At 38.7% G+C, this 22,412-nt stretch overlaps 1 protein-coding gene across 1 annotated transcript; it reads right to left on the bottom strand.

Moving 5' to 3' along the window:
• Positions 1-1,686: 1,686 nt before the first annotated feature.
• On the bottom strand, positions 1,687-22,025 carry CNOT7 (CCR4-NOT transcription complex subunit 7). Its single transcript, XM_009277403.1, has 7 exons — positions 21,945-22,025; positions 21,482-21,684; positions 20,988-21,181; positions 17,623-17,784; positions 11,087-11,231; positions 6,200-6,310; positions 1,687-3,406 (listed from the first exon to the last, which is right to left on the bottom strand). Exons 2-7 carry the CDS (start codon positions 21,596-21,598, stop codon positions 3,278-3,280), a joined length of 858 nt encoding a protein of 285 aa, XP_009275678.1. The 5' UTR covers positions 21,599-21,684; positions 21,945-22,025; the 3' UTR covers positions 1,687-3,277.
• Between the last annotated feature and the right edge of the window lie 387 nt (positions 22,026-22,412).

The raw sequence follows: 22,412 nt of genomic DNA, 5'->3' as shown, positions 1-22,412 counted from the left end.
TTCTTGAGCTTGGAGTAACCAGTCAGATACGATTAGACAAAGTTCTTGGATGTCAGAGGTTATACGTCATCCCCAAATTCATACAGGGGAAAAAGCCTCAAATACTCTGAATATGTTCCAGACCTATTTTCTTCCGCCTCAAAGATCCTTCTTGCCTAGTTTCAATGAGCAAAGGGATTAAATGCTTAAAAAAAAAAATAAATTAAAAAAAAAGAAGTGACAGAGAACATAATGTTCCTGGAACACTCATCTGACTCCAGAAGCCAAAAATACAGGTGAATAAAAAAAAAGAAAGATCAAATATAACAGTTTTTGATATTGCATTTCTTCTGAAAAGCCTACTCTAACAACAATATATTTTAAATGGATTGGGAAGAGCAGAGGCCTGGAAAGAGAATTCTTGTCTCTGAACAAAAAGGTGCATGTCTAGACAGCTGGAACTGTGCCTGCACATTTATTTTTGCAATAGCAATTAAAGCCGTCCACTTTGTGAACAGATTCGGATTTCAGGCTCTGCAATTTAAAAGTAACGGTCCTACACATACGAAGAAATTACTTTTTTCATAATCTTTACAATTCACCATTTAAATCGCTCCTTAATGAAAACTAAATCTAATTTTGCCACAGAAACTGAATGAGATACAGATGTCTCCCCAGCTGTAATCAACTCTCACCAGACAGATCACGCTGATCAGACCAAGAGTTCTCACAGAGAATAAAGCATAATCTTAGTTTCATGCTGATGGGTGGCTTTTGAGAAAAGCTTTTCTTACAGGAAGAAAACTAGAGAGTAGAATTGCTTAAAGTCAAACGCCCCATGAGAATTTTAGGCTAGGGCTTAAGCAAACTCAGCCTGGTCCTGCAGACTGCCTGCTCATTAGCAGCTGGGACACAAGACGCGCACCTATCGTGCATCTTTGGGTTTAGCTTCTTCCAAAAGGAGTCCAAGCTCTGACAGGTTCATGACAGGAAGCAAAGCAAAGCACAGCAAGCATGTGGGATGCTCAGCAGTCGCTTCAAAAGCACATCCCAATCTGATCTAAAACTTTTACTGTAGGCACACATTCAGAAGCCTCTAAAAACTTCCTTTGATCCACAACTAAAAAGTTACTTCAAAACAAAAACCCATCAAAGTTCTTCGAAGAGTCATTCCCTTCAAAAGTTAGCCACAGAGAGCTGTATCGGTATGCTTTAGGCAAAGCTACTAAACTTTAAAGCAAATGCATCAGACTTCAGGGGTTCTTCATTCCACGTGTATGCAAATTTTCCACGTAAGCCTACAGTTCAAGCGTGAAAAGACACAGATTGATGCCACAGTAGGAATCCATCCTGTTTTCCCGTTAGATAGTCCCTATCATATTAAAGCCAAAGACAACCAAAATTAAAACAAGTCACCATCATCTGATGCATAATGGTATTAAAATAAATCACTAATGGGATTTGGACGCCTCAGTAGTGAACTGCAACCACCACTCTTGCAACTCAGGTCAGTAGGAACGAAGTGATTGGAAACACGTGAACAGAATCCTGCTCTGAAAGTGGAATCAGTCAGGGAGCAGTGAGTTAGGTCATTTTATAAGCACGTGGGAGAGAACTACCATGCCTAAAGAAAACAGAATACAGAATTGAACTGACTAAATATACGCGTTCCAGGAAAAAGTTTGCAACAAAACCACCAGTCTGTTCTTATGTAAGAAAACATTTCTTAGGCCTTTATTTACAAAAGCTTTAAAAACAAATACCCTCTGTTATGCAAATTATTTGTTGTTTAAAAAGGACCACCCAGTTACATCATCGTAACTCAATGAAAAAAAGGTGTTTGAGTTTTTGTTTTTAAGTACAAGGTAAAACAGAGTAATTTGGCAAACACTTGGAGATTTTTCTACTATTGATTTCCGTGTCGAACACGCACACACGTACGCGTGCGCACGCACACACAGGCACACAATGTCGCACATTCCATCATTTCAGGCTAGTATTTAGCTATTCAATACCAAAAATCCTTCCTGCACAACTGCTCTGTACACATGCTATGCAGAGTTAAGAATGTACTTTAGGGTCCTTTAAAACAATATATCTAAAATATATTGCTAAGATATACTCAAAAATAAACTAGCATTACACTCCTCAGGTAACTTTATTAGCTATAAGTTATTTATATTTTGTTGTTTTACAACAAATATCTGTAACATCTGTCTTTGTAGCAACTACAAAAAAAGCACGATTTAATTGTCCTTCTAATTCAATAATTCAATTAAATAGTATTTTTTCAGATCTTTGGGTTTTATCTTCAACTAAACTGACTTTCAAAAATCATCAAATCAAGTACATAATAAATATGACTTCATAAAAAATATTTGAGGTGTACATTACTAGAATAAAAGCTAGGACGCTAATCGAGGGAAGTGTGCCATTACAAAACTCCTACTTTTCCAATATCCTTCAACTCTCAGCTTAATGGCAAAAAATGCTAAAAAGTCATAGCTGTTCTTTTCCTGAAGGGTGTAAAGCTGTTTTTTCAAGCTTCTTTCCCCCATCACAGAGCGGTTTTAAAGCAGCAGGCCAACCAGCAGTTGACACGTGCAGGATGTGTTTGAAGATGACTGAACACTAGTAAAATAACAGCAGTTACTATGATTTCAGTAGTTTGTTTTGCTTGAACAAACAGAGGTTATGCAGCAAATAAGTCACGTTCTGTGGGTTGACATACCAAGGAAATGCAGCGTGATGCTGCTGAACTTGGCAGAAGATTGTTTTCTAGCTGAGGGCAAAAGAAAAAACAAAACAAAACTTCAAATAAAACAGAGGATCTGAGCCAGAGTCACTCTCTAAAGTGCAAATTTGATGGTCCACAATCTTGAATAGCTAAAACGCCCGCATACTGGAAGGAACAGACATGAATGGGGAAGTTAGTTACAATCAGTGCCAGTTAATTTGGAGAAGGGAGGGGAAAGGGACGAAAAACTAGAAGATCAATATAGGTAAGTTTACCAGACTATTCATTATGATTTAACTTTCCCCTTCTCTCTGCCACACTGATCCTACACATGCTTCTTTACAAATGGGCTAGTTATGAGGCCAAAATGTAACCCAGAAAATTTTACCTATCAATATTAAGATCAAAATCTGTGATAGGAACAGTTTAATACATAGAAAGGCAGAAAAGAAAGTGTGCTGAGAAAGGGGGGAAAAAAGCCTTATTGTCCAAGGGGTTCAACCAGAGATAAAACCTATATACAAGCATGGGGAGGTCAAAAAGATGGCCTTTCATTTCATGTCATGACTGTTTGTTGGCTTCTTCTTCATATGCATTTCCTGTGCCATTTTGTACATAAGATGACCCCGAACCAAGGCCGTATAAGTGGCCACAATATTTGGCATCGTCAATGTGATCTTCAAAGAACATCTAAAGAGTTAAAAAAAGAGACACAAATTATTGCCAAAGAAAAAGCTCAGTTTAAATAGAACTATAGAAAGGCTTTAAAATGCTACTTTCTTTTTAGCATAAGATATCAAATCCCAAGGTGCAGAAGAGAACAGAATTAACATCATAAACACACTTAATCTCAACACATTATTATCAAAACGTGCTATATGACATGATTCTTTAAAGTAAATCTGTCAAGGAATACAAGCAGTCTTCCTGTGCACCTTTCATGATGAAATGGCCAAACGCGATGTTTTGATAATTTTGTTGTATCAGTTATCACTCACTTTTCTGCACTGTTGCAAGTGCAACAAAGGTATTTCTCCAACTGATTTCTGTGGAGTTTCTCGTAACAGGCATATGCTTAGCATGCATCATTGGTGCCTGTACTCTACCTACTCCTCAGTGTGGGGGTTTTCATCATACTTTGTCTTGAAATGGAGGTATGTCCTTATTTATATTATAAAAGCTTGGGGGTGGGAGAATGTTTGAGCACAAAACCTATTATGGAGTTTAGAGAAACAGAGAAAGATGCATTTCCAGCTAGCTCCTCACAGAGGGGGACTTCATTTAAAAAGGAACAGCAAAATTAAAATAAATTTTGTACTAAGACTGCATTTACACTTTACAAGTCTTAACTGCAAACAGAACCTTTCAGTGGAAGACACATGAAACCCCATGATATTCTGATATTCTACCTTTCAAACTTTTTTTTTCCAAGCAAAACCACAAATTACCCCCCAAAAAAAAAAAAAGACGACACACATACACAAAAATTCTTCACCCTTAAAACTTCACAGCAACCCTGGACATGGCAGTGGTTGACATTTTGAGTCATCATCAACATCAGAAATCTAGGGCAGCCAGAAGCATGCAACAGCAGGGTGTTCACAATACACAATCTAAATGCAGAGGACTGCGTATACCACACAGGCTGAAAACTTCTCCCTTTAAGCTTTGCTCTTAGCAGCACAGTCTGGATGGAAAGTTCTGTACTGCAGGAATTGCAGACCTCAATTAAAAGTTCTTAAAGAAATAAACAGGTAGGAAAACCCCAAAACAACAGTTCTACTGTTGTATCATCAGTATTTAAGTATTTCTGATGGAAAGAAAATCAGTAACTTTTTTGGCTGGGACTCAAAACCCCAGGAAGTTGCAACTCCGTCACAACCATTTGTAACACGATAGTAACACATTTATTAATTTTGTACCTCTAAAAGCATTGTAAAATGAATTCTTTTCCACTCAGAAATACATTATTAAACAATGAACGCTACTGAAAAGGCTTTAAAAAAGCATATTAAATATATTTCTCTCTGCTGACTACTGTGTCCTTATTTAGAAATACTGTATTTGCAAAGAATTTCTGAAAATACTGAAAAAAATCATCATAATCCATCTTTGTTGGCTTAATTAAGCAAATGCTTCGCACTAAAAAAACTCAAAGATTTCTACTTCTCCCAATAAGAGCTTTTGGTAAACAAATTCAAGAAGCTAATTTGCCATGTAACACAAACTGCATCTCATTAGAGAAATGGTCATGGGTTTGAACCTTTTCCTCTAGAAAACTACCTTGAAAGGCAGTATCTTAGGCATGACTGTCATACTTCCTCTTTCCCTTTATTTGCTTTGGATTTTGTTTCAAATTCAAGAGTGAAAAATTAATACCGGGCAAACGGCAGTTAGCAACACCGGGCTTGGATTGTACCAGAAACGCAATCCTCTCTGTTGCATCTGTAGCCCATGACCTGCTTGACAACTTCAACAGTTCCAGCAGAGGCAGAACAGTGTTACAATGAGCAAACCAGCTTAAACCACAGCATTTATTTTTCACTGGCTGTCTCACCAGTATCTGTCAGAAACTCATGGTCATTTTCTCCTTTATACAAAAGGTTGTATTACAGAAGGTAGACACCCCAGCATACAATACTAAACTTTATTGAAAGATGAGGTTTGCTATTGCCATCTGTTTTGACATGGTAAATAACAAGGAATTGCTGGCAGAATGCCACGTTCAGATGCATTAGCATTTGACCAGCGCAACTGCTTTCCAGGAGAGGCCCCTTCAACATTTGTTTGTTCTGCTAATGCAAAATATCCTAGTATCTTCCTATTGTATGCAGACAAGCAGCAAGGATATGTGAAGCTTGTAAGACCCAATTTCCCTTGCTGCAAACCTTGAATGAATTGACCAATGTATAATCTTTTAGAACCTGAGTTAATCTGTGCTTTACTCAATGGTACAGAACAAATGCACGGACATTCTCCACAGCAGCCTGAAAGTCATTATTTAATATACCTGTAGCCTGCAAGTTCATAAGAGTGGCTGCCCCAACCCCTTCCCCCCCCCCCCGAGGCCTGTCACAAGCAGCAGCGCACACCAGCTGGGTATTACACTGAGCAGAAGCTCCAAGAAAATTGGCTTGAGTATTGTCACCCAGAAATATAACTCTCATACTCATGAGTTCACTCATAACTCACTGCAGCAGCCACCTAAAAAACCAAAAACCCACAAAAAAAATCCAAAAGCTGGGCACAGGCTGGAAACAGGAAGCAATACTCACTCACAGCAGCTAAGCAGGGAATCAATAGGGCTGGTTTACACTTACTTTGGGGAAAATACAGGTGGTCTTATTTTTATCAAGAAAAGAGTGACCCCTGAAGCCCTTCAGAGACCTCCTTAAAATATGGCAGACTTATCAGAATCAGCAATTCCATCTGACTGTCACAGCACATTATTATCATGGAGATAAAACCAATACGGCCACCTACTTCTCTCATTTTGAAAAAGGCCATTCCTGTGAGTAAAGAATCAGATCCTGCCTGATGCTGTGGTCCTATCCTTTCCAGCTCTAACTGCTCAGCCACTTCTTGTAATCCACCCTGAAAAAGAAAATATTTTTGTTAACTGCTGAAAAAAATTAAAACAGAAAACTGAACAGCTATACTTGGAAAAATCTGTTACACAAGTCATACAACCTCAAGTATATTTTAACATTTGCACAGTAGCTGAAACAGTTGTTATACTAGATAAATACACACCTGGAGAATCAAACTTTCAGTATCAATAGCAGCATTAGAATTCTGTGTCAGTATTGATTAAATAAAGCAGTATCTGTGACCAACAAAACTATTACTCCTTCACGTTCCAGCTTCTCCAGTAACCAGATGTCATTACTTCACAAAACAATTCCTTCAAGATGTTGAAAGGACTGGCAATGCCAAAGAACAAAACCAGGTGTTCCTGTACTCCTTCTATTTGAATGAAAGTTTAAAAGGTAAAAACATTGTTCTACAAACACAAGAATTCAAGTGCTTACAAATGAGGTGCCCATATGCCTCCATGTGTTAAAGTACCTAGGCTTCCTTTGAAACAGATCTTTTTCTTTCCACTTACCTTTCAACAATTAAGTTGATGGTTTTTCCATTTTTCTTCACAAAAACTGAGAGCATCCTTAAGTATCTAGAACACTACCGGGAGTCCAGGAAAATGTTACACAGCAGGCACTTAGAAACCAGGTGGTAAAGTCAAAAAAAGGAAGAAAGTGCCCACTCCATCTCTGCAAGACATTCTACCCCTCTTTAAAGTTTGTTTCATTAGCTGTGATAAGAGGATAGGAAAAAAAACATGCAAAAAAATCCATCATCTTGCAACTAGTTTTCTAAGATACTAAAATCCAATGGTATAGCCAGCTTTTCTGTTAGAGATGTGTATTTAATAGTCACATGTGTAATGAAACCTACTTCTTCAAAAAGTACATAAACACCTCACATACAAAAAGGGAACAATTTAAAACAGTAATTGTCTGCTTTGAATGTTGATACATGGTTTAAAAGGACAGACTGTGAAGCTGTAGACATCGCTCCAAAGCTGCAAATCTATCTGCTCTTAAAGGTAAAACTTCTCCAGTTTTGAAGCAAATGTTTTTTTGAAGCCAAATAAGCTTATGTGAAAAACTATCCCCTTAACTGCAGAGTGACTAAATAAACCCCTTTTTAGTGCCCCCCCAAAAATGGTAATAACCACGTGTGGAAGCAAACCCATCAGAAGTCAGTTTGGTTTTACATAGGTAACACAGATCAGTTGAAGGAATAGACGTCTTACACTGTAACTGCAATCTTTTAATGCTATAAGCTACACTGTGAGCACATAATTTTGTACATCTTTTTTAAATCATTAAGCCATAAAGCTACTGGAAATAGACTAAAGCACATGCACATTCTTTAAGGTCTAGAAAGATCAAAAAAACAAAGACAAAATCCTTACTGCTGTCATAAGCTTTGTAAGGCAAAAATGTTGCACGGAGGCAATTCTTTTGAAGAAAGACTGCCTAGTATCCGAGTTCACCTTTCCTTGCACTCTTAACCTGTTTCAAGTACAGGAAGGGAAGCAATAAGAGGCAAAACATAACAGTCAAAGTTAAAACTCACAGAGCAATAAAAATAAAGTCTGACCTGAAAATCAGATCAAATGTTATGAAAGTTCCTGTGAATCTTATGGCAACAGGTTTTTGTTTTGTTTAAAAAGATGGAAGCTTCAGTAATAACATTCCCAAGCAACACCTACAAACCAACATGAAAACCTAGTACTGGTATGGCTAGTTTTATTCTAGCTTGAGCAGCAGGAATACAGTTTACAGAAGTTTAAGATAAGTCTATACACTATACAGTTAAGCACTGAAGCTAGCTTGTTATGTGTTTGGATACAACATTTGAGCACTGCAACCATGTTCAGTTATTTACCTTACACTATCAAAAAAACACGCTGAGGGTTGGTGGGCAGGAGAAAAAAGTGCATCTCAGATACAAGCATGTTCTCCACTTTCTAACTCCAGTAATGAGCTGTTAAGAGTTAGCAACAGCAGTTAGGCCCACACCCTTTCAAGGCACCATTTTCTGCTCCTAAACCCTCTACTTCCTCAAGCTGCGAACTAGCAGTGCCTCATCATCAGGTTCTGCTAGCTGTAAGACTATCCACTCCAGCTTCAAATTACTTTGAAGAATAAAAATCAGTAATATTTACACAGCAGCTGCAAGCTCTGGAATGTAGACTTAGTAATTCAAAATTTACAGTAACAGCAGCCTACAGAAGAATGCTTTGAAAATAGTGCTTTTAATGGTATATATCTATTTGTAAATATATCACACACCACTTTTGCGTGGAACTTCTTGGTCTATAACTGCAATAATTACAGAATAAAAGTTGGCTGTCTCTGAAAATTAGTAGGCTATGGAGATTCTCTTTCAGGCAGGACTTTTGCACTCTAGTTAAGAACATTTTACCCTTGGAGGAGAAGGGCAAATTCTTCCCAAATTTTCAGAGCATTGGTCTTTCAAGAAAAAGGCCACAGAATGATTTACATAATCACACGACCATGGTCAACAGCAAATCCAGTTCAAACTCTCATTTCATGGTACTGGTACCAGATTTCATTGTTCTGTACAAACCCCCATATTAAAAGCCAGTTTCCAACAAGATCTATAAATCTACATTACTTAGAGTTGCCGTTACTGTCAAAAGGTTTGGAATTGTCTACATAGAGAGATTTTTAGAGAACAAGCAAGAGTTTAACCTATACTACATTAGTATCTCAAGTTAACTCCCAATCTGCATGCCAGTGAAGTACACTCATATCCATTTGAGTAACATACTGTAAATTCACAGACCACTTAATTCCACCAAAAAAGCATCAAACAGCTTCCCAATCCTGAACCATATTTCTCTTCTCAATGCCAAAAATTCTGTTTTGGGTGTTTGGGGGCAGGGAGTGGAGGACCTACAGCAAGTCAGTGACTTTCATATGAAAAACTTAGACAAGTCAATAAAGGACAAGTGCACAGCAGTTCAATTCACTGCAATTTAATAGAGATTGTAAGTGACACACATTAGGAGACAGCGCATGCATTTTTAGAGTCACAACACTGAATGTTTAGCAATTTCTTTCAGACAGCTACTCTCAGTACAGTACAAGTCCACCATCATTTCATTGCCGGTAAATTTGGAGGGGTAGGGTAGCCCACATCCCTTCCCCTGCTGTCATTACCAGTCTGCAGGTTAGGCGACAGGATCAAGATTTACTGCAGTAAAGCTGACCTACATATTCAGCTCTGAAAAAAAAAATCATCACTCTAGTTCTTAAGGTTTGCTGAAATAATACCTGTGAAGGTTTTTCTTGTCTTCTAAAAAACATTAATATCTCTAACAACGCAGGTTACACACAACTATGTCTTAACGAAATGACAGGAAATACAATCCTCTCCTCCCCAAACCCACTGGGAATGGCACCTCTGGAATGGTGACAAGGAACATCATTCTGTCACCTTTGCTGTCACTAAAGTTGAATTATACATTCTGTTCTTGGTAAGTGTGTCGCCACCACTAAGACACCAAGTGCTTTACTTTGCTTCACCAGGAGTGAGAAAGGGAAGGTGTTTTTTGTTTGGGGTTCCCCCCTGCCCCTCCTTTAAGACTCCTGAAGTTTATGAACATCGCATTTTTTTCTTCTGGCCTCTGTGGAGGAAACCTGTTTCTAAGATGTTCTCTAATACTCAGCCATTTGCCTGGCTGATTATACCAATAACAACTCTAGATGAACACAGGTAGGTATACTTTTCTTACTAACTGGAAGAGAGGTCTCCATTTTCAACATTAATTTGATTAACAAAAGGATTTACACACTTTACTTCCCACACAAGTAGGCTACTACTAAAAAGTGACACACTGTATTAGTTTATCTCAGAAAGAAACAGGGGACTATAAACCCCACACAGATCACTAGTTCAGCATGACGAAGTTAGGATGTGGTTGCACTACAGTCACTGTTCTCTTTTTCCTGCAGGTTCTCATTAAGAAAGCCTAGAGAATTGAGTTAACTTTCCATAAAAGCAGCAAGTCATTAATTGCCTCAGATGAGCGATGCACCTCATTCCAGCAGCAGTCCAGACTTTTACAGTTCTTTGGCAAGTAAAGCTGTTAACAATCCCTGTAGCATCTTTCTTTCACTTGCTGTCTTCCCCTTCGCATACTTAGTTCCAGTTTCCATTCATTCTCCAGTCCAATAAAGTATCCAAATTTTATGCCTGATAGAGTAAGCCAATTAGTAACCCCACTGGCCTAACATGGGAGATTAGTTTTTAGTACTGCGTTTTTTCCTAGAAGTCACGTTGTCCCTGAACATATGCTGCTGTTATCTTTCCTCATGGGGCCATCTGAAACATTCTTCGCTCCATTCCTCTTCCCAAGACACTTCCACAGCATCGTTGTTGCAATTACCTTTGCCAAGACGACTGCAGTCTTTTAGTGGACTGCACAATGAGGAAATAGGAGTATATGAAACCCATCAATTCTTATGGCTCAAGAAGTGAAGGATCAATTCCAAACACGGGTTTATCATCTGTCAACAAAGACTAGGTACTATAAATACAGTATCAACATGCTATTTTTAACTGGTAAGCAGTTATAAAAATTCGTTGTGCTCCTGCCTGCCTCCATCAATAGCCTTTAATGTTAAATATACAAAGTTTGAGACAACAAGGCTATTTAACGGGTATTATCAAAGCAAAACCAGAAAATAAAAATACAGAAAATAAGTATTTTTTAGTAGAAAGTACTCTCTCTCCAAACCAAAATTTGTTCTGAGCCATTAACAGATTACCTACCTTCAGATTTTTGCAACTCTTCATGAGATATTTTACATCATAGATGACAGGGAAAAACAATCGCAGTATCTCAAAGAAGTCTAGCTCTTCTTCAGGTAAATTAGAGTTTGTCAGGATTTTGATTAGATAGCCAAAGTCATATCCACTGCAAATTAACAACAAAAACAATGTAAGTAAATAACTTAGAAGCATCCTACCCACTTCCAACATCAAGACTTTAATATACATCAACAGGACATTTTGCTTAATTTCAATGCAATTAAGACTGACTCTTAGAAAACACTGAGCCTCAGTGTAAATGGCCCCATTACAGCTTTTCAGTACAGGTTTGGTAGAAGAAACTGAGGTATTATATATATAGTGTGTGTAGTGGAGAAAAGAGTTTGGGAAGACTTCCTTCTCAGTAGCTTGACTGAAGAAAGAGGACACAGGAATGAGATGTGGAAGTAGAAGGGGAAATCATGTACTTTTACAGAGGATTATGAGAGGAAACAGGGGGTTTAAAGCATAGGAGAGACAGATACCAGGTATTAAGCAGGACTGAACACCCCAACAAAAAGCAGCGATAACTAGTTATCCTTTTCCCTAGGAAGGCAGAGATTGTAAGCCAGATTATTCATGATCTGATCATGAATCTGATCTGTTCTGATCCCTTGTACTTGCAGGACTGCTCATGCACGTACACACTGAACTAGATGGGGGACTGATACATTATCTTGTTATTAGGCTTGCATTGAACCAAATCAGTTCTTAGATTTTATTGACGTGCAATTTTAAAAATATCTGTACTAACAAAGAAGATGAAAACACGCAGCAGGGCTGCCTCTACAGAAGGCTGCATCAGTTTCGCTGCTTAAGGAACCTTAGCGTATAGCTGAGAGACAATTCAAGTGAACGGGTGGCCACCACAGATTCCAAATTCCCAGTTTAAGACTTCATGTTTGTTCTTGGTTACATGAGGATCATACTCAAACCCAAGAATTTTGCAACTTGGTAAATCTTGACTGAGATCTTTAACTGTGACATGAGCAATACAGAAGACAAATCACTTAAGAGTACTGTACTACTGATCCTGAGGATATTTAGCACCCACAAAGACTGGCGACTTCTGATGCTGGCTCAAGGCTTTAGCTTGCATACTCAGTGTAAAGAGGATTGCTTTTTGCACCTTTTGTATACGATGGGATTCTCTACCTCATCTTTATCTTATGAATTTCTAGACAGAATGTAGAAAAGGAAAAGGAAAAGGACCTGGGGGTGCTGGTTGACAGCCGGCTGAACATGAGCCGGAAGTGTGCCCAGGCGGCCAAGAAGGCCAATGGCATCCTGGCCTGTATCAGCAATAGTGTGGCCAGCAGGAGTAGGGAAGTGATCGTGCCCCGGTACTCGGCCCTGGTGAGGCCGCACCTCGAATACTGTGTTCAGTTTTGGGCCCCTCACTACAAGAAGGACATTGAGGTGCTGGAGCGTGTGCAGAGAAGGGCAACGAGGCTGGTGAGGGGTCTGGAGAACAAGTCGTATGAGGAGCGGCTGAGGGAACTGGGGTTGTTCAGCCTGGAGAAAAGGAGGCTGAGGGGAGACCTCATCGCTCTCTACAACTCCCTGAAAGGAGGTTGTAGCAAGGTGGGTGTTGGTCTCTTCTCCCAAGTAACTAGCGATAGGACGAGAGGAAATGGCCTCAAGTTGCGGCAGGGGAGGTTTAGATTGGATATAAGGAAAAATTTCTTTACTGAAAGAGTGGTGAAACATTGGAACAGGCTGCCCAGGGAAGTGGTGGAGTCCCCATCCCTGGAAGTATTTAAAAGACGAGTAGATGAGGCACTTAGGGACATGGTTTAGTGGACATGGTGGTGTTGGGTTGACGGTTGGACTCGATGATCTTAGAGGGCTTTTCCAACCTCAATGATTCTATGATTCTATGATTCTAAAATTTGAACATACTGGGAATTAATGGATTGTTTGCTAAAAGTCCATTAGTACAAGACATACAAAAGGTATGGACTATTGCAGCTCTCCCATGGGGGTTTCCAGTGCTCTAAACAGGAATTTCATGTTGAATGAATCCTGCACTGCATCTGGTGCTTTGAAGCTGTGCTGGCAGCACTCCAATCTCCACAGCAGCGGCAGCCACTGGCCAGGGAGCAAAGGAGCCAAAGATAAAGGATTTCAGCCGAGTCTTACAAAGTAAAAACCTGTAGTATACTTGGCAAAACAGTGGCTTGGAAGCTTAATTTTGTTAGATCACCTATGGGGGGAGGGGGGAGAAGTGGTGGGGAAGCCTGTATCAGCATAAAGCCCTCTATAGAAAAAGAAAGAAAAAAGCCACATTAGCAAAAAAGACTGTTCAGGATTAAGGAGATTTACTCCTCTAGAGATTAGAGAGTTTATTAACTCACTGAATTCCTGACATCTGTCATCCCTGTGGCTCAAATGTAACATTCATATTAAAACTTTTAAAGGGAAGAAAACAGTACTTGTGCTCCTCTTCTTCTTAAAAAAAAAAGTTTTTGACTCCCCTCCTCTTCCAAAAAAAGATTATGTACATGAGTGAATTACTAGAAAACAGATGCTCTCAAACACTTCCAATTTCTATTAAGAAGGAAGTACTGTAGAAAAGTCAAGATTCACTTACTATTTGTATTGAGAGGGAGCAGGCTGTCATAAATTTGCAGTTTCAATGAAGAAGAAATTTATATTCCCCCCCCCCCCCCCATAGATTGTAGCAGATCCTTTCATTCTAGGATCCTCATGCAGAAAAAGGGAACAGAATATCTGAAGAGTGGATTTAACAGGCATGATTACCCTTCCATTGCATGACAGCATTCAGTCAGATATCTGTTCTTGGATCCTAAGCATGGGTTAGTTTTAGTCAGCTCAACCAAATGACGTCTCGCATTCTGCAAGTTCCAGCTGCTTACACTTAGTCCCACTGTGCTTGTAACAGTCATCACAAACCACACTTTACTAAACCACACTTTACTAATCACAATGCGGTATCAAGGCATTTACATAATCTTTTTGGTATTCTTTGAGCGCAATATGCTCCAGTCATCCAATCTTACACAGACATAAGAACTGTCACTCCAATTCAAGACTAAGATATATCTAGTTCAAAAATTTTTGAGTGGCTACTGCTGAATGCTAACAGAAGGGTAAGAAAATCCACAGTGAGCAATTATGTAATTACCTGCTCATTAAAGAAGTTTTCTTCTAATCCTCTAACAGGCAATTAGTGGCTGGCTTATACCCTGAAGCACATAGGCTTCCTTTCCCTAAAAAGCTTTCACCATTTCTAATATAATCACCTGAAGTTACTTAGTGCAGCTAGCCACAATCCCTGGAGCTATACAGCAACATAAGCACTCTTACAACCACTTTTTTTTTTTTTTTTTCTTTTTTCACTGATCATGGACAGCTGTAGGCAACAAGACCATGGAAAAGATCAAACATGCCTGTATTTCTTTCCCTTACTATCCAGAAAGAATTCAGATAGCCAATTAACAATGAATTCTACTCAAGCACCAACAGTCTCTGAAATAAATCAAAACCTGGCAGAGCTGAGAAAGCTTTACTTCATTTTATAACTGGCTAATAGAAATGAGCCAACAGATTAAATTTTACTAAAATCAGTTAGACACAAATGATTATTGAAATACAATAGCTTGGAACTTTCCAGCTTCCCAAAAACATCTGGGTTAAGAGGCATGTTTGCACAGAGCTTCCAAAGGTAGATTGAGGAGGCTGCACACAGGTAGACACTCCAAGCTTCAGCAGATCAGTCAAACATCCACAAAAACAGAATTTGAGCTGCTCTGTTTTATAACTTGTTAGACTGCCAAGCACCCACAGCTCTCTTGACTGTGACAAGAATCAGAAATTCAGGGCTTCCCCCTCCTCTCTCATCGACTCAAATACATTTTAACGCACACAAAAGATTTGATGGAGTCACTTATGAAGTTGCAGTATACAAGAATCGGTGACAGTGCAAATGTTTCTTCGCTCATGCCTGGCAGAACTGCAGGTCCACACAGATTTGCCAACAGGTCAGGATACCAAGGCAGCTACATCAAATGCAGAGGTAAAAAGCACACGAAGTAAACTATTTGAGAAGCTATGAGCTTAGAAATAAACTATGTAAGAGTTCAAGGAAATCAAAGACTGCGAAATGAAACAAAACCAAAACATAACCTCACACTCTGAGAAAGGAGCAATTCCCCTCTGCCCACTTCCTAAGAGACTCATAAATTTTGAGGGTTAGTAGTAATTAAAGCATTTTAAGGAAACAGAAGCAATAGCACAGTCAGCAACTATCAAGCACAGCTTTTTCAGTAGTCAAAGAACTACTGCATGGAGAGCCTACAGGAAACAAATTTTCAATCAAGCTGTCCTGTTGTTTAAGTTTCCACTGATAGAACAAAATCACAGTCAACCTAAGATATATTTAGAGACACCTGTTTACCATTCTTTGTGGCACATTTTACGTGACCCATGCTCATTTATAGCTTTGTGCAATCTTAGCTTCCTCAGAACTTAACCCACTACTCCAGGGTTTTGTGCTCAGACAACATCAACATGCTCTGTCAAGCACAAAAGCCTTTAAACACTCTCTGATTTCAAGCAGTTGTGGATAATCAGTGTTTGACAAACAATTGCTGGAATAGCTGTCTTAAGAGGATTTCTAAAGACATTTTCAGTGAAGTCCACAACAGAAACTCATTTTAGCACAGATGAAACTGGACTTTAATAAAGCCATTCCAAAAATCCTTCATAAGCTGCACTAGTAAAAGCGGCATTATTGCACACAGTTTGCACTGCACATCGTTTGCACTACACTTCGATCAGCGTATTAGTCAGGAATAACACACAATCAGTGTAATTATGCTTTAAAAAAGAATCCCTAGTGTAGAAATGGCTCAGATATTCTTTTGCTAGCATAGATTACACTGGGCCCTTAAAGTTATTGGGCGATATTGGAAAAACACTGTTTTGTAGCTGTAGCTGCTACTACATGGCAGTGTCTGTTGATGTACCAGCTACATGCATAACAAGCCTCCCCTCCCCTTCTCCTGAGCCATCCAAGTTATTTTACTGTAGTCAAGTGTAAATCACAAATATGCACATAAAAGCCCATAATAATGGGTTTAAAAAGCTGAAAGAAACTTAATTCACTAATTCAGCCTTTGTAGTTATTTTGACACAGTTCATGGCATTCTTGTTCCAGTATTTTTCCCCAAGGTGCTACCCTAGTAGCAAGATAGCAAGAGTAAGATTATTTTGGAGTCATACCGTGAGTGAAGACAGCTGCAAGTGGAAGATGTAGGCAGATTAGGTGACAAGTATATGCAAAGAGGATCCTCCTTTTTTTTTTTTTTTGTTAACTGTCTTTTCTTCCCTCTCCCCTCCTTTTGGAAAGTCAGTCTGACACTTGCTTTCTATAAAGCAAGTCAAATGATGAATTCTGCAACAGGCTGTTATATGCACCTTTCTTCTAGTTTTAGACTCCTTGCTGACACAATCCTTATTTTTCAGCTGGTTAATAATGTAAATACTTCTCTAATTCCATGTGACTTTCTCTCCTCCAACCTCCCCTCCAAGATTTAATACTTAAGGATGAAGAATTTGGTTTTTTTCTAATTTCATCATCTACGTATTACCACCCACCAATGTAGCATGCGTGATAAACAAGAATAAGGCTGTAAGGAAACTACTAGCCTCAGCTAAAACATTTGCTCTACCTTTGTTGACTTGCTTAGCAGCCAGCATTTAAGATGTCAACTTGAGGGCCTTACATAGCAATAAGCCTTTAAAGCCACTGTTCCTTGCAAAAAGTGCAAATTATCTCTGGCACGTAGTTGACTATACAATGACTATTGCGTAAGTTTTAAAGTGTTCAATCTTATTAACACCCGAAGATCTTTTGTATCTTGACAGATTCATAGAGATTTAGCATTCGCATTTCTATTACTACTTGGAAGATGACTTCCTATGATGGAATAAATAGTAAAATATATTAATTACTGCCGCTAGAATTAAGGCTTATCAGGGCTCTCCTTCCAAGCCGAGTAATTTTCAGCTGCCCAGATTACCAGGAGATTTAAAACAAATTTAAAAGTGTTTTATAAAGCTCTTCACTGATAATTCTGTGGTCTCTCCCGTGAGACAAACAATATTTGCTCAAGAATTGCTTAGGAATAGTGCACTTGTATCATCGTTACTACTATTATTTGCATGTGTGATATTAAAAGATACAATGCCACCTGCTGGCTTAGGAGTTTCATGTTTTTCTGGTTTACAGTTTTCTGGTTACGGTGTAAACACCAAAAATAAAACACCAGTACCACCCTGTACTCTCTATTCTTCTAATACAGAATGGTGCTACAGGTATTACAGCAGAAATAGTTTCCTAAGTCTTACCAACCAAGATATGTGCTATATACACTATCAGATGTATACCACTTAACATGAGATGTGAAATCCAAGCTCTATAATTCAATAATCAATACTGAAAACTCAAGTACTTAACATGCAGAATTTACCTATGAAAGGAAAGCCACTTGACTCCTTCACACAGTACAACTCCTGATGTCATAAGCAGTTCTGCAAAGTACTGTGTCTCAATTCCTTCTTCCTCATGCTTTTTAAACTGGATACCAGATGTCGTCAACAGCTCAATAGAGTCCTGGGCATACATATCTTCTCTAAAAACAGAGAGAGGAAAAGTAAATTTTCAAAATCTACAAACCTCAGTGATTGTCAACCTGGTAACATTTCTTTTTTGCTATTCATTCCACAGACTTCACCAGCATAGAGCAGGAGCAACTTGACTTTGTTCCGTGTCAATTACAAAACCAACCATTTTTTATAGCTTTTGTTAACCTTCACTAGCATTTCACCATTCCCGGCACCTCCATTCTCGCCCCCTTCATAAAAAACTAGTTCCTGCTCCTCTTCTGGTTACCTAGAACTCCCCTTTTGCAAAACTACAGAGGAAAGTGAATGTATGAATACAGATATTTTACCAAATAAGATCCATTATTTGAACTGTGACATATTAAATATAACAGGTGAAGCACTAACATGTTACGTTATAGAACTAGGAACAGTACGCTCCAGATCCCAGTGCTGTATTCGTTCTGTGGATTACATTTCCCGCACATTTCTTGTGATTTAAGCTCACGTAAACATTTAGACACATGCTCATCAAAACTTCTTTCTCGCCACAACTGGAAACTGAGTACTTGCTCCATCTAGTCAATCCTTAAAATTCAGGTAGCCTAGCGTTTTCTTTCTAAACAACCAACTTCAACTTTAATAGCCATATTTTGGACCTAGAATTTAACAGGATGGAAAAAAATTCCTCTATGCCTTGTCTGATCCCCTCTTATCCCATCACAAAATTAAGGATTTTGTGATGAAATGGATGAGTTTTTTTCTCCCTAAAGTTTAATCTATATCATCATAACAAAGACATAGAATGGTTAACTGAAAAAAAAAAAATACAAACGTGGCTCTATTTAGAAGATTATATTCATATTACTGTCCACAACATACTATTCTACAAAGTCTCTTCAGTGTATAGTTTTCAATTAATAAAAAAAAAAAAAAAAATACAAACGTGGCTCTATTTAGAAGATTATATTCATATTACTGTCCACAACATACTATTCTACAAAGTCTCTTCAGTGTATAGTTTTCAATTTTAATAAAAAAACCAACAAAAACACAGAAAATAAAACAGACAAGACAACCAATATATCAAACTTGACTATTAGATTCAGTCGTAGACTTACATTCCTTATTCCTAAGAGCAAGTCATCATTCATCAGAACATAGAGATACATTCTCAAGATGTGTTGTATCTTTTTACCTCCCTCCCACACAGCTGCTCATTAGTTTCCAGCTTTAAGGCATCAGGTTCCCAACACCTGTCCATCTCCATAACACATTAAAGAACCCATCCAAACCAAACATGCCTGTTTTACAAAAAGAAGTTTTAATTCTGGTTTGTTGCTCTGCACTAATCAGGTGGATAGTTAGTTTAGAGAAATATTTATGCTCTTTAAAAGCACACTATAACAAGACCTGGCTGGAACCACACACAAAAAAAAATACCTTCTAGGAACAGCCAACAGCTGTTTTGCTTTAGGAGCTGAACACTTGGCACAGTGCCACTTCCCAAAAGGAAGTTTAGAAACAGACAAAAATAAGTAATTTCTCCACCCATGTAAAAAAAAAAAAAAAAAAAAAATCATGTTTCATGCAGCACTTACCTAGCTTACCTTTTTGTATAAAATCCCCCCAGTGAACTAGTAACAAGTTAGTTAGATGACTACCTATATCTTGCCTTACTAAGCTGTCTTATCTATGCAGCATCTGGCACAAATGGATGGAAAACTACTTTTGTTTTCAGTTGCTTGACAATAAGCAGATCTTTGAAGCTCAGAAAATAAGTAAAAGATAACACAGGCTCTTCTTCCCAGATCACAGTTTGGAAGTTATTAGTTCATGCCTTCTCTTTCTCCCATACTTAGCAGGATTAGTATAGTCTTCTATTAAGACAATGGATAACTTCCATCCAGCATTTATATGGCAAGGTAAGTTTAGAGATACCAAAATATCAAATCTGCACTTCCTTTTCTTTCAAGAGGTGCTTCAAACAAAACTAAAAAGAGCATGTCATTCCTCAGACCAAACTGATTTGTGACAAGCCACAGCACTGCTTGTTTAGAAAAGTAGAAAGATCAAGAGAGACAGCAGCAGTTCTTTTCTTTGTAAGAACCCTGATTACTTTGAAAACAAGTCTTTTTATCTGCAGAAAAAAAGGTCTGTTCTCTACACCTCCTTTGTAGGCTGCAGTTTTAACCCATGTATATCAAGCTGTCCAGTGATCAACTTGTAACAACTGCCAAAAAACCCCCAAGCCTTCAACACATTTAAGTTTGAGAAGTGTGTGCACTGATACTCAACTCAGGCCATATGAAAACCTATCGGACCAATTATGTTTACTTCAGGAAAAAATTCAAGATACTAGTAACCTTGTCGACTACCTGCTAAAGATATAATTAGAACTCCACAGAAGTGTCTCATCCTACTGGAAAACTTAGGTTTATACTTAAAGGTTCATCACTGATAAAAATCACATTGTGAAATAAAGTTCACAATACTATTCCAACAGATAGTAAAAATCAGCTTGCTTTTTAACCAACACTTTACACAAAATAATCCAGAAGAAAAATCTCCACAGGAGTTAAGCTATAGAATCAATAATCCCTTTCAACCCATTATAGAAGAAAATTAAAATACAGTAGTTTAATAGAATAAGTTGCTTTGAAAACACAAGAAAAGCTGCTGCAGTATTAAAAAGTTGACAGTATTTTACCTAAAATATTATCTAGAACTTGTTGTGAGAATAATGTTATTTTAAAGAGGACAGAGCACACTTGCTTTAGAACTTGCTGGTAACATTTGTCATACTTCTTTTCTGAGTAAAGGTAACTTTACCTTTTTTTCTTCACGTTGGTATTTTCCACTTAAAAATATGCAAAGAAACAACACGTGACTTCTGTAACAACTAGTAAGAGTTAAACTAAGTTAAGGTAGAAGCACTCTGAAATGCTAAATATGAAAATGCAGAACTAACTCTTGCACTAAGTATAAATGCCTCTTTTTAACACTTTTGTTGAAATTGCTTAGCGTTTTTGACCAAATTACCAACAGTAAGACAGACTGCACAGAAATGAGGGAAGAAAGCACATGTTTGGCTGACAAAAGTTTTCCTCACGTAAAGTATCCATGGTATTACAATCATATAGATAAAGAGTTGCTATAGCTTTTACAACCTATAATACATTTTCAGTAAGTCAGAAACATACATTCAACAGCACAGACATTTAACACTTACGTTAAATTAAATTTAAAATTAAATTGCCAAGTTGAAGTTCCTGGAGGGTATTCTCCTTGCTCATTCATAAACGTCAGTCCTAGCTGAATTATTTTTAGCAAGTCTACATTGCAGCGTAATAATTGGTACTGATAGTCTGCGTTGCTTCTGAATTCTCCAATAGGCCTTGCAACTACTCCTGGAAATTCTGTATCCTGTAAGAACAGAATTAAAACTTCAACAAAAGACACCCATAAAAATCTACGTTGCTCATTTTTAATAAAACATGTTTCAAGCATCTAACAGTTTCATAGCTGAGGAGTACAGTCTGTAAATTTAGCCTTTAAAAAGGTAATAGATTAGGATCCTAATGTTCGTACAGCGTTAATTCAACATTAAGAATCCATTACTCTTTCAATGAAAATGGATGAACAATTTTAGAGCTTTAATTTACTAAATGAAGTCATCATGTTTTTCGTGGTAATTTGCTAGATAAACATCAAGTGCCCACTTACCATAGCTACATAGTTATACTTCCGTATAACTTGACGAATTTTCTTCATCTCTTCATCCAAGTTACAAGCCCAAACTTCACAGATTCTTTGGCTATGGTCTACGGTAGCTGCTGGCATAGTGGGGGGCTTTAGAGACCATACATCAAAAGTTACACTTGACTGAGGATCAGTTTCATAAAGGGACTTTAATTATTTTTTTTAACCTAAGAGACAAAGAAAGCAAAGTATCAAAGTGTAAGTTTTCATTTATCTGAAAAAACGCTTCAACACCAGGATCAAGCTTTATTCTTCACAATCCCATAAAAGAAGCACAACACGGCCACCAAAAGCATGTGAATTTCAGCTATGTGAGTTCAGATTACTATCCGAAACTAAAACCCTACGATTTTGTTAGTAACTTTATTTCTTGCACAAAGCCAGGCAAACCGGCAAGGCGCGCTATTTCAACAGACAAAAGAGATACCTGAGCCCATAAGCGTTATTCCCCCACGGGTTAGAAGAGCACATTCCTGCGGATCCCACGGCTGCGTGCAACATGAAACGAAGGGGCAAAGTGACTATTAGCGTTACGCCAAACTCGGGGACGCTGCGGACGACAAGCAGCCGCCCAGGCAAGCAGCCTCCCTCGGCAGGAGAAGCTCCTTCAGCTCGTACGGGCCGCGCTAAACCGGAGAGCGGCGCGAGGGGACCGAATCACGGTCCGACAGACTCGGACTCACGCCCCGGCTGGGTTCCCGGGCGCCTCCTCACGCGTACAAGGCCCCAAGAGCGCCCCGAGGAGCCGCAGAGCCCGCCCTGCGCGGCAGCGCGGAGGGCAGCACCCCTCGACGGGGCGCAATTTGGGAAGGGGCCGCCCCGGTTACCCCCCCCGCCCCGGCCCAGCGGAGGGAGAAGCGCCGCTTCCGAGCCCGCCCCCCCCCGGCACCCCCAC

Source organism: Aptenodytes forsteri, unplaced genomic scaffold, assembly GCF_000699145.1.
Source record: "Aptenodytes forsteri isolate BGI_AS27 unplaced genomic scaffold, ASM69914v1 Scaffold65, whole genome shotgun sequence".
Taxonomy (NCBI): domain Eukaryota; kingdom Metazoa; phylum Chordata; class Aves; order Sphenisciformes; family Spheniscidae; genus Aptenodytes; species Aptenodytes forsteri.
This window is presented reverse-complemented; position numbering and strand designations above follow the sequence as displayed.

What these genes read in the sequence shown, in the direction of transcription:
- CNOT7 (XM_009277403.1), bottom strand. Translation starts at nt 21,598, where the DNA reads ATGCCAGCAGCTACCGTAGACCATAGCCAAAGAATCTGTGAAGTTTGG. An exon ending in AATTTTAAATTTAATTTAAC is followed by an intron (nt 17,785 to 20,987) that starts GTAAGTGTTAAA and finishes CTCTGTTTTTAG; the next exon opens with AGAAGATATGTATGCCCAGG. An exon ending in AGAGTTGCAAAAATCTGAAG is followed by an intron (nt 6,311 to 11,086) that starts GTAGGTAATCTG and finishes TTTCTTTTTCAG; the next exon opens with GGTGGATTACAAGAAGTGGC.